The sequence below is a fragment of the Podarcis bocagei genome (genome assembly GCF_964188305.1).
Source record: "Podarcis bocagei genome assembly, chromosome: 6".
Classification (NCBI taxonomy): Eukaryota; Metazoa; Chordata; class Lepidosauria; order Squamata; family Lacertidae; genus Podarcis; species Podarcis bocagei.
Window position 1 is genome coordinate 46,028,159 of NC_138130.1, and position 12,834 is coordinate 46,040,992.

At 37.6% G+C, this 12,834-nt stretch overlaps 1 protein-coding gene across 12 annotated transcripts in view; it reads right to left on the bottom strand.

Annotated features, from left to right (window-relative positions):
- The window catches only part of DMD (dystrophin), a 1,036,503-nt gene that overhangs the window by 30,189 nt on the left and 993,480 nt on the right, over nucleotides 1–12,834 (bottom strand). For 9 of the 12 annotated variants that reach the window (XM_081197764.1, XM_081197771.1, XM_081197761.1 and 6 more), the window contains 6 exons: nucleotides 11,853–12,019; nucleotides 10,337–10,448; nucleotides 8,548–8,684; nucleotides 7,601–7,639; nucleotides 1,520–1,585; nucleotides 556–621 (listed from right to left, as the gene is read on the bottom strand). In XM_081197764.1, coding sequence (XP_081053890.1) covers nucleotides 556–621; nucleotides 1,520–1,585; nucleotides 7,601–7,639; nucleotides 8,548–8,684; nucleotides 10,337–10,448; nucleotides 11,853–12,019 — 587 coding nt within the window. The remainder of the gene's footprint in view (nucleotides 1–555; nucleotides 622–1,519; nucleotides 1,586–7,600; nucleotides 7,640–8,547; nucleotides 8,685–10,336; nucleotides 10,449–11,852; nucleotides 12,020–12,834) is intronic. The other 3 variants (XM_081197767.1, XM_081197769.1, XM_081197765.1) reach the window with 2 other exon arrangements.

Below are 12,834 nucleotides of genomic sequence, written 5' to 3' on the forward strand. Positions count from 1 at the left end.
TTCCCCTCCTACCCCTCCAGGGCAGGAGGAGAAAAAGGAGCTGGCCACGGAAATCTCGCCACGCTTGGCTCCGTGCTTGGCCCTGACCTTTTAGAACACTGGAGGCACACCCAAAATATTTGGGGCCCCAAAAGGGTTAGGCCCCCTGGAGTTGAAATTTCTGCATTCATGTGAACCTCTGAATTGGTCAATTGTACTATGAGTAATGCACATTATTCTCCAGAGGAAGCAATAGAATGGTTCTCACTTGCAGTTCTTTACCTATCACACTTAGTGACAATAGAACTCTGTTGGATAGAAGCCTATGTTTGCTCAAGCCCATGACTTCAACCAGGACAAAGTCTGGTGAGAACAATTGGGTTGTTGCTTATGGTGGCAATCCTGAAACAAACAATACTGAAATATGCATTCTTTATGTGATTTTTGACATTAGTTTGGCAATACTGCCTAATGTGTAGCATTGTTATGAATTTTAATTATAAGAACTTATGACAGATCTGAAATCACATATGCAATATAAAGTTTTCCATAATTTCATAGAGATGGCACACTTACATGCTCTCATTAGGAGAAATGCTATCATTCAGGTACGTCCCATTGGTGTTCTCCATTTCTGCTAGCCTACAGAGAAAAGAAAATATCATAAATATCTCTAAGTAGTCTGCCTTAAAATGTGACACAGATAACTGTAACAATCAGCACAAATGGTTCTGAAATAATAGCACCCACACCCCTGTTCTTTCCCTTGGCACTAGTTGTTAGGCTGCTCAGCAGTCATATCTAAGACTAATTGCTTTCACTATAAATGACATGTAGAAAAAGTTAAGTTTTTTTCACTTTAAAAGATTACATTGTACTATTCTTTGCTATACGCACCCACTCATGTTTCTCTCGCTGGGGCAGAAAAAACTGTAAATATTAGAATTTAGCTTCTACTCTGATATATATGAGATGAGTCTTCCAAATGTGTGGTATACTAATAGTGTATGATTATTTTTCAAAGCAGTCATTTTCCTCCCCTATAATATTCAGAAGCTGTATTATTAAGCTGTATCACTTTTGATACGTGCACTAAAATTGACACATCCTGGACAGATATCGCTATTTTGTAGTACATGGTCACTGCAGGATTCCATACCTCTGGAAAAAAGAATGTATAATGAAGTTCTGAGCACAAACTCAGAGTTAGATGTAAGCAAGAGCATGCTTTGGCAATTCCTATTTTAAGTGAGTTGTATGTACATTCTAAATATCATGCAGTCATTCTGCATGCAAGTTAGTTGGCAAGCTGATTAGAAGAAGTTAGTAAACATGTATACCCTCCATCCTTGGAGCTTTTAATAACCCTAGCATCGTTTGTTAAAGTTGTGTGGGACATTATAATTCCAATATTTAATTTTTTGCATATTGCCTTGTTCCTCTTTTTGAAAAAGGTGGAGAAATATAATTAATGATGGTGATAATTTAATAATTGTTTCAAGGAAGATTTGCCTAACAAAGATTTGTCCCCGTCTCGTACCTGCTAGCATAATGTTCAATACGTGAATGGGTATCGTCATGTGAAAGCTGAGGGGACGAAGCAGGCCTATAAGGCAGAAAACACTGATTAATCACACAAGTAATAATCCTTAGAAAGAGAAAATCCACCAAAGTTGTTATTGGCCTCACTGCATCTAAGAAACATGCAACCCATGTGATCTGTTTGCTTCCTCAACCTACCTGTAAAAAACATTTAGTGAAAATGGACTCTTTCAAAAGTTTGGGGATTTTTCAAAACCAGACAATTGCTATTATGTGAAGAGCTTCTTGCAAAATATTTGCTATAAACATACTTTCTTCCAATGCTATGTTTTCTCATAAAGTCTGTTCAAGTCTGTATTATGTTCAGACTTTGTTTTGCTCTTTTTCTAAGCTGCATTTCCTGTCTACAATATTGGTTCATCAAAGAAAAGACACCTGAAAATTTCCAAATTTATACCAAGGGCTCCTCCAAACAGATTATCAAAGGGAAGGTGATGAGGTCCTTGCATTGAGTACCTTCCCAGAAAGATGAAGGGTGAGAGCTCAATGCGGGTAGAGATGAGCTTCTATCCTGAAGTTGCCCTTGCAGTTCTCTGAATCGGGTTTCAAAGCCTGACACTGCAGCAGCCTGTTCAGTGTGCTGCATATAGTGTGCTGTATAAGCTGTATATAGCAAATACGCTCAAAGGAGGATAAAAAAAACACACCAAAACGTTGTGTAAGTGCTTGGGGTGCATTTGTAATTGCCACAATGTAAGTATTAGATCTGTGTACCAGTATTAGGAACACTAATGCTTCTGAATCCATTACTATTCAAGCATGAACAAACATTCTACCATTGCTGCCGCCACATCCATGGGGATTCTTTGCAAGAGCAGGCTCAGTATTGTTTAATTCTCAAGCCAAAATCCAGTTGGGGTAAAGATCCTTCATAATGTCGCTGAATAGCTTCAGGTGAATATTCCCCACCCCCTGGGGTTTGCCAGTGCTGCTATTGAGTTCTGTTTGCCATTCGTATGATGAATTAATCTATCATTAGACTTTTTTTCTTTTAACCAGGTATGTAAATGACCTCTGCAGAAGTATTGGCATTGTTATAAAATATCGTTGGCCTGCAGTACGTTTAGTATTGGAAAACTGTGCATTTCGGGGTAGTCTCAGGTTTTATTAAGAGACTGAGAAAATTTATTCTCACTTTAGTTTTATACTGTATGGGGAACCAGCTATAGTATAAAACTATGTTTCCCAATAACAACAAGAGGTTATTTTTTTTCCCAGGAGAAGTGATAGACCTATTCTCAGCCATCTCAAATTTCCTTACACAAAAGTTTGACATGCAATTTAACATCGTTCTTTCAGATCTCACCACTGCATTGTATGGGATAACTTTGTAATATAGACCAGGTCATTTTTAAAAAATATTGCTTGGTAGTATTTTAATAGCAACACTTCATGCATTTTACTGCTCTGACACATCACATGTGTTTTTTTTAATTGTCAGAACTCAGTTGCATCAAACAATGCCTCTTTTTCTCATAAGTTAAATTGCCTGTTTAATGTAAGTATTTGTTATTCCCTCTCTACATAAATTTCATAGCTTTAGGAGAAAGCAGACAGACACTTCAGAACCAGACTAAAGGATGAAGAGACAGAATCAAAACTGTTTTACAAAATTATAAATAAGCACATTTTACTTCTAGGGCAACTTTTCTTGTTTTATATGTAAGCAAACACAGGTTTACAAATTCTGCAAGTATGTGACCTACATGTGGCCTATAGTTCTCTGTTTCAAAGAGTTCAAGTTTTCTTTTTGTATCAGTGGAAAGAATTCTAGCTTTCCCTTTCATGTTAGTGGCTGAAGCTGCGGAACTGCCCCCTTCTTTAAGTGAAATGGGATGATTTGTCTCACATGCCCATAATGATGGGCAAGAACCAAGTATTCCAGGAAGGAGGGAAGCAGTTCTGGGGGGGAAAATGGGAGTGGCTTCCATTTGGAAATCAGTAATAGTAAGTTTTGTACAGTGTTAAGTAAAGTATGTTGTATAGCCTAATTCAGTCTCCTTTAATATAATTTTTATAAAAAAATTGAAGCAGCAGATACTCTATTGTAAAACAGTGAATCAAAAACAAAGCTTGGTGTTTGAACTTCTGAAAAAGCTGTACACAAGTATTTGAATAGTACTGAATTCCAAGCAATTAAATAAGGAGGATTATATGCTTCAGTGAACATTATTTCTTCATGTTGTAGGTGAAGCTTTAAAAAAATATGTTTCCCCCCCTACATTTTCAATAATGTAACAAAGAGAAGAGACACAGAAGAGGAACAGATAGAGCTGAGTGGGGTAGATAAAGGGTCTCATAAGAAATGCTTCAATCTGGTTTTGGGGGGTTCTCTCCATCCTTCAGCTCATCCCTGACACATCACTGATTTAACAATGCAGTGTGGACATTTAGGCAAGGGAAGCCCCAGCACTAGAGAAAGATCCAAACAGAAACAAGTGCCTCAGTAGATATGAAGATCTAGTAAAGATTTGCTGTACAAACATTGACTATAGCATAAATTCCTATCCATCACTTGGAAAAGTGATGGAAATATGGAATGGGTAATAATTTTGCTTAAAGTTATTGAACTACAGCAAAGTTCAAAGCCAAAGATAAGGTTTAGATCAGCAGAAACAGAAGAAAAGCCTCATTATTTATTCACTGGTACACTGGATTCCTCAGCTCCAGAATGTGAATAGTGTGTTGTTGTTTTTATCACAAATGGTCACAGAACAGTGGTTTCTAAAATTGCCTTTGAGAAAAGATTATGTGCTGTCTTTAAAAACTTGCAAATCACTGTAAGCCAAACTTATTGGTACAGTAAACCAGATTATAAATATAAACTAAATAACAGGTATATTATAAATACTTCCTCAAACAGTTGAAGCTGTTGAATCTTACTGGATGTCAGCATAGTAGTTAAAGCAGCTACTACTAAAAACACCAATTTAGAAGATTTATAATACAAAAAACAGTAACCACGTAATCAGTTGCTTGTACAACAGGTTTAAATAATGTACTGTAGAAAGGCTCACCTGTTGTATGTGCTTTCAGAACACCAAAAACTATCAAACTGAACTATGCCCAAGCAGAAAAAGAAACATCAGCAATAGTATTTGGATATATAATATCCCACAACTTCATCTGTGTAAAAACAGTAGTTGTTGGAACAGATTTGAAAAACCAGTGAAGGCAGTTTATAAGGCACGTCTAAGAATCAAAAGATGACTTAAGACTGTAGAAATCTCAGTTGCTGATACTCTAGCCAGAGTGTATATCTGAACAAAGGAGAACCAGTGTCACAGATTAAACACTGCTATTTTCCATTCTGAAACTAAAGGAGTTTCACTAGTGATTGTAAATATTAAGAATTCTGCTGTTCCTTTAGAAACCTTTTTCTGGAATGGCCAGAAAGAAATGTCTGATGATATTTGTATTTATTAGAACTAGATGAAGGAATTAAATGGACATAATATTCATTATTAAGGAATCATAAAACAACACCTAAGGATAGAAATACTGAATGCCATACAAGAAAATCATCGAGGAATTGAACAATGCAAATCAGGGTTTCACAAGCTATTTCTTGGCCAACCATGTGCCATCAAATTGTAGACTTGACACAGTTATGTACTGGATGTTAAACTGACAGAAATAAAAGCCAGAAGGAACCTGTGTCATCTCAGGAAATTCCACAAAAGAAATAAGGTACTGAGATGCCTCTGACTACAAAGAGAGGTAGTTTGATACGGACATTTTAATTTAAAAGGAGAGATACAATAATAGTAGAAATCAAGGGTAAGCCAACTTTTAGTTCAGAAGGAATCCACTGAAATCTATTTTAAACTGATGTCTCCAGCTCATTTTCTCTTCTATCCTGCTAACTGCAAATAAATAGTTTGTTCATAGTTTTAAATCAAAGTCCCTGCGCAGTTGCATGTGCTAGGTGAAAACAATGACTGGCTGGATGCAGACAGCAGGCCAGGTGCCATTCGCCCAATATATTTTTTATGTTTTGTTGTGTAAAAAATAATGAAGTTTAATTATGTCTTCATAGGCATATACTGTAACTGTCAAAAATTATTTTGCGCGAATTTTAATGAAAATGCTGTGAGGCTCTCATATTTTTGCTCCCCATCCTTAAGTGAGAATAACAAGTGATCAGCCTTCCTCCCCTGGGCTAGTCCTATGATGAGGCAGAGTGAAGAAACTGCCTTAGCCAACAGATGCTGGAGTAGGGGGAGTGGCCAGAACTATGAGTGTCATGTGGCATGCCTTGTACTTGCTACACTAGCCTGCTGCCCTCAAGTGATCCCAGCCCCCTCCCCAGTTCCAAGGTTTGAAGAAAATCTAAGGAGTGTTTCGCTACTTAAATGTTGAGGTGCCCAAAGTGCCTTGCCTCACAGTGACTGAACCAACATCCTTCCTGTGGCCCTTTCCTATAAGGTAGGTGGGGGGGGGGGTTTGCTGCTGGAGCAGTGCAAAGCCAGGCCCTGGTGACCACAGGTGTTTGTTTGACTAGAAAGGCGAGCCAAAATTAATGTCACCACTAAAAATGTAAGCTATTCTTAATTCACTTGTAGTTGAGTATCCAACAGAAAACAGGTCACAGACCTAGCAGTAGGTGTGTACTGGCACTCAGTCTACACAGCTCTTCAAATACATGCAGCAAAAACCAGGATGCTCATTCATTAATATTATATGCTGCAATCCTAGACAATTTATCTGGGAGTAAACCCACTGAATTCAACAGAACTTACTTTAGTGGTACATTTATAGGACTGCTTTCTAAGAGAATGCAGTTAGTCTTTACAACAGTATGTTCCAAATATATACTGTGAATTAATTGTAGTTCTAGGGCTGCTTATTTTAGTAATCACTTTTTGCAAGGAAAGGGCAGAAGCCCTTTAGTAGTGTTCATAGACTAATTTTAGGCTTCCTCCACTAATATTTAGCAGACATATGAATTAAGTAGCACAAACAAATAAGACCAATCTTAAAGTTATGTTAGCATCAATGTCAAGCTGATAGTTATCTAAAGTGGATAGTTATTCATATCTGCAATTACTGAACTAACTTGTCAGTGAATTCATGCGGCCTTAAATTAATAAGAGATTTCTGTTGAGAAATAATAGTATCTTTGCTCCTGAAACTTCAGGCACAATTCATCCTAAATTGAATAAGGTTAATGAAAGTACCATTAAGCTTCAGTGGGAGGAATCTACACGCAGGGAACGCTCGCCACTGAAACAAAATATTGGAATATGCTTTGTGTTGGATGGATCATAACCAGACCTCTGACAATATTGAAAAATATTGTTCATTCTCAATAATACATTGTAATTGCACTTACAATATACCAGAATCTTGTGACTGCTTAGGAGGGCAGAAGCAGAACTTCTGCACAGACACTGCCCATCTACAAGCTCCTCTCCATTCATTTACACTGAAGGCAGATCCCCCAAAACCCATAGGTGCCAATCTGGCTTCTCCACTGAAATGAATGGGAGAGCATGCATGTATCAGATAGCCAAATGTGCATTTGATTACACATACATCTGGACTAGGGCAACTGTCATAATGTTAAATAATGACCTTAAAAGTAAGATCCATGGCATATTTCCTTTTCCTCCAAAAAACCAATAATCAAATCTCAAAGTTGCTTGTTTCCCAACCAACGATGCCTACTTTAATCCAGAAATTCAGATATTTAATGTGCATGATTCCATATGAGGTATGACTGTGCAACCAAATCTCTGATTCAGATAGAAGTTAACTTAGATTACTTATACGATTCAGTTTTGATGGACTGTAACTTTGAATACAGTGTCATGTACATTTAATGAAGTGCAGGAAACCCTACTGGTATACCATTCCATTGATTTAGACTAAATTTTTGTTTTAAATTTTAACCGGGTGGGGAGGAAGGAGGGAAATGGACATATGTTAAAAAACAAAACTCAACAGAAATTAAAAACAAATAGTGAGAGAACGCAACAGCAGAAGCATAGCAGCACACTTTGGCAAAAGTACTCACGCAGAATCTACTGGCCAGAAGTTGATCAGAGTAACAGGACTGCAAGACAAAAAATGAGGAGGTGAAGAGAGAGGCAGAAAAAACTTAGCAGCAAAATAATTACAGAAAGTTTAAAAGAAACCCAAAAACAGGAAAATCCAATAGACCAACATGAATGTCCATGGAAAGCAGCCAAAAATATGCAAAATAAAATATTAAAGAGAAGGAGAGAGATAACAAGCTGTAGTGCAATTGCTATTAAATCATGTAACTATTAACTAGCAGATGATAGGGAAAGAAAAACTCAAGACATAATTTTTGTGTCATCATCTCTATGGGAAGAAATATGGAAAAATGTGGGAAGTTTACAGGATAAATTTAAAATTAAGCAAAATTAGTAATTCATAGAATCATAGAGTTAGAAGGGACCAAGAGGGCAATTTAGTCCAACGCCCTGCAATGCAGGATTTTTTTGCCCAATGTGGGACTCAAATTCACAACCCTGAAATTAAGTCTCATGCTCTACTGATGGTTCTATATCTGATTAATGTATTCTTCATATCAAGAGAAAGTGAATGAATGTTGACTTCTGCTTATCTTAGGGATGGAGAATCTGTGGGCCCCCAGATGTTGCTGGACTCCAACCCCTATCAATCCAATGATGAAAGCTGTTGTCCAGCAATATCTGGAGGGCCACAAAATGACAACCACTTTAAATACTTTCAAAATGACAACTACTTTAAACACTTTCAATGCAATCAATAAGCTCACAGGCATTTTTCTTTTACTAGTTCAAGTTTAACTTATAGCAATTGAAACATCAGCTTGTATATTACTTTCAACCAAAATAAACAAAAATGAAAGAAATGAAAGTGGTGTTATGCAGTTAGGAAGTAAAGGGATCAGGTGCCAACTGGGCAGCTCAGAGAACTTAACAAATGAAAAAGTTATTCATCTGCTTCACTCACGTTTCCATGTTGTCTCCCTCCAACACTGTTTGCACAGGCAGGTAGCCCATTCTTGGGTGTTTTGCAAAGTATCTTTTTGTTCGGAATTTGTTTTTCAATACCTTGGCGAAGTCACGAACATCTTCTCCTGAAGTAGTCTGGAAGCAACATATTAATGGTATCATTTTACAGGAGAAATCCAAATATTTGACTGGCCTCTTCCAGCAAACAATAAACATTTTACCATTATGCATTAGAAGTGCATGACAACTTACTTCAGGAGCATGATTTGCTTCCCATGATCTAGCGATTTGCAATATATCAGCAAATTTGTTCAAAAAAATGTACTGTATTTTTCGCCCTATAGGGTGCACTGGCCCATATGGCACACCTAGTTTTTTTTGGGGGGGGAAATAAATTTTTAAAAATTTATTTCCCCGACCCCAGCCCCCAGAACAGGCTGCTATCCGCAAGCCTTCGGAGCTCGCTCAGAAGGCTTGCGGATAGTTGCCTGAAGCCCCGGGCTTCGGGCTGCAGGCTGCTGTCCGCAAGCCTTGGGAGCCCACTGGAACTCCCGCCGGGCTCCCAAGGCTTGCGGATAGCTTCCTGAAGCCTGGAGAGCGAGAGGGGCCGGTGCGCACCGACCCCTCTCGCTCTCCAGGCTTCAGCGAAAGCCTGCATTCGCCCCATAGGACACACACGCATTTCCCCTTCATTTTTGGAGGGGAAAAAGTGCGTCCTATAGGGTGAAAAATACGGTATTCATGAACATGAGGCTGTTAATGTACACATTAAATATTTACAAAAAACAAGTTTGCCAGGTCTGTGATAACCCATAATTTTGTATGTGGCATGTATCAACACAGCAAAATAGGTAGTACAGGAGGTTGCTGTGTCACAGTAGGAACAGAATAGAAAAGTAGCAAGAGAATAATCTCCATTTTTATAGTGAAACTGTATTCTCGTCATGTTCAATAATATGCACCCCATAATCAAATATATTGTTTATCAGATTTTTATTTTTATATTGACCTTATCAACAAAGTAACCAAAAAAATCACTTCTACAAAACAGATGCTGCTCTATATATTACATTCGTTTTTAAGGAAGATTTTGTTCATTTGCTAGGAAGAAGCAAGTAGAAACAGTCGGCTGTATTATATAATCCAATTCTCTTGAGTTACAATTAGAAGAAAGTGCTAATGCACTTTATGACTTTGAAGATTAACAATTTTCCCCTTCAGTTTGAAAAAAACAACAACAACACCAGTTGTTCAGACATGTTTTCACTACACCCTTCCTTGGATATGTATATCAGTACAATCATTAACTTAAGTCTAGGTGGAAAGAGATAGATAGAATAAAGCACTTGAGAACTTTGATTAAAAGCTGGCGTATACTACTGATTTTTATTTATCGGCTACATTTGGATGAATTTCTCTTGCATTCATAAGCTGAGATACACATAAGCCTTTTGCCTGTGCACACAGTCCTGTTATGACAAGCTTAAATAAACTAGGAATTCTTTAATGAAGCATAGTTTCCTCTTTTGGCCAACCTTGGAAAAGTATGGATTTAGTTGTTATGACACAGCAATATATAAATAATAACTAGCAACTTCCAATTATTCTTTATTCCTGTTATTTTCACTGGATATAGCAAGATATTCATGTTTTAAAAAACAGTTTTGTGAAGGATGATTTAATTTAAAAAGGAATACTGCACAATGCCTCCACTGTCTTACACAAACAAATGATTTCCCCTCCTCTTCTCTCCAGAATTTGTATTAGGAAACACGGATGTCACTTACCGGTGTACAATATTCTACCATTGGGTAGTGCATCTTATGACCTTTTGCAACTCGCCCAGAAAAGAAGCAGCTTTGGCAGATGTCATAATTAAAGTGCTTTAAACTTCTGTACCTGGAGAAGAAGAAAATACAAATTCAGCACTCGTGCACCAAATTTTGTTTCGGGTGTAAAGTAGGAGAGCATTTTCAGTGGCTACACTCAGACTTAAGAACTCCCCTCCTAGAGAAGTTAGACTGGCTCCCTTATTTCAACAAGCTTTTAGGAACTGGCGTTTTTTTAGGAAAGGGCTGGTGCTGGGATGTTGTAGTTAATTTATTATTATCTGAATTTTTACTTGATTTTAAAAATATTGTTTTAATTCTGTCCTTCATCAGCTGAGGCTGGTAAATTCGCTGCAGTCTCTCCTAAATAGAGACAGTCTAGCCACAGCCCAACAATGGTAATAGTGGGGGAAATGTTAGATTTGGTAATGTGAATCCATATTCTATAGTCTACAGATTATGACATAAGAATACAGTAATTAAATGCAGCAAGCAACCTTTTATCCTGTTGGATGCTTGCAAGAATTATGAGGTGTCATATAAATTAAATAAATGCTAACTTTTTATTTTTACATTCTTTTATTTAACCACCAAGTACTTTATATTAAACAAAAGTACCCACAAGAAGGAAGTGCTCTTGATTTCATGTGATGCAGCACACTCATAGTAATCTATCGGAGCTTTACACAATAATTCCAAAATGCTCCTTGTCAAGAGCTCAGTGGTAAGACTATGTTAAGATTGAAACATGCAGGGACCCTACAAAACTGTTATTAGGGGAAAAGGTGATAAAACAAGTCTAAGCATAACTGAAAATAGTATTTACTTAACCGCTAAGTAGATTCCTAACAGGTATACCAATCCATAGTTATTTTGCAAGATGTTGGCTTAGATTCATTGCTACAGTAAGCACACTGTTAAGATCCAGGTCTCTAAGCACATCAACAGAATTTCCATATTCGGGGTTGACATGTCTCTTAAGGAGACTATAGACTGAGCAGATAAATTTTTTTAAAATGACATTACACAATGGTTTTTCTAGCAGGATTTTATTTCATTTATGTTAAGCAACTTCTTCTAGGAACATTTTTGTATCCAGCAAGTTATCAACTATACGTTTTACAGAAATGTTCATGTCCTGCTTGTGGGCTTTCGATAGGTATCTAGTTGGTGACTGGGGAAGCAAAGTGCTGAATAAGATCAATGCTTGGTCTGATCCAGGTTGGTTCTTCTAATGGTCTTAGGTATCCAAACAGCATGATTACTTTTACAGAACAGAAGGAATATTAAACAAGCATTTCTGTTAAGGAGGCTGCCTTTAGGAGATGAGGAAATTAATACACAGTGCCTTCTCTGCACACCCATATTACGCGCTGGAAGGAAGGATTCAGTGCTCATATATGACCCCTACAAAGAGTAGTAATTGAAGATGCATTTAGTTCATCTGGTAAAAATCAGCAATATAACACTGTACCTGAATCCAATTATTGGACACTCCTTACAGATGTTGCACTTGGCTTGGTGTTTGGCAGTTTCGGCAGCAGCCACCCTATGTAAAACTGGCAGCCATACCATGGACTGTGGTTCAAGTCTCATCCAATCCAGAAAAAGGGCTGCCTCAATTTCAGGTTTGTTATTGGCCTATGAGAGAAAGGAGATTACATTACAGGACACAGGGAAAACTTTCATTTTACAAGTCATTTCCCCCTTTCCAACCAAGTATATTTCCCTTCATCTAATTTTCAGATGGTGACACATTTGTTCCACCCACCCCCACACATATATGTGTATATTCCTCTTCCCTCCCTTTATAACTAACTAAACTAACTAACTAACCAACCAACCAACCAACCAACCAACCAAAAATGTGGGTGGGGGGCATTTGTAAGGGAGAACTGGCAGGTGAAAAGAGGATCTACTAGAACCCTTCAGATATCCATGAATTCTGCCATGGAAATCTTCCATCAACTGGGGTTATTTTTGTTTTCTTTGAACCTTGATGGGGGAGGAGCAACAGCTAAAAACAGCATAGGGAAGCATTTGCAGGGAAAATCAGATGACACTCTCCCTCCTTTCAATTCATCCCTATAATGTTCCAGGAAATAAAACATTGGTTTTGAAACACATTTTCTGTCAGGATGTGAAGCTTTGTCCTTCATCAGACATAAGGTATTTTGCACAGGTATATTTTGTAAACCTGCATCAAGAGATGAGTTTTTGTCTTCCATCATGTATTCCGATGTCCCCCCCCCCCCAATGATAACGCTGTTCTCAGTTTCTAGGGTCAGTTGCAAACTAATACAGACTTTACTGTTGCCCTTGAAACCAACTTTTAGCTCTCTTTTCTTGGTAATAAATGAAATAGCTCATTGTGTCCTTAACATTTTCTCCTTCCACTATATCTCAGCATACACAAGCATCTAGGATCAGTGTCTTCTTTTCTGAATTATTCTGAA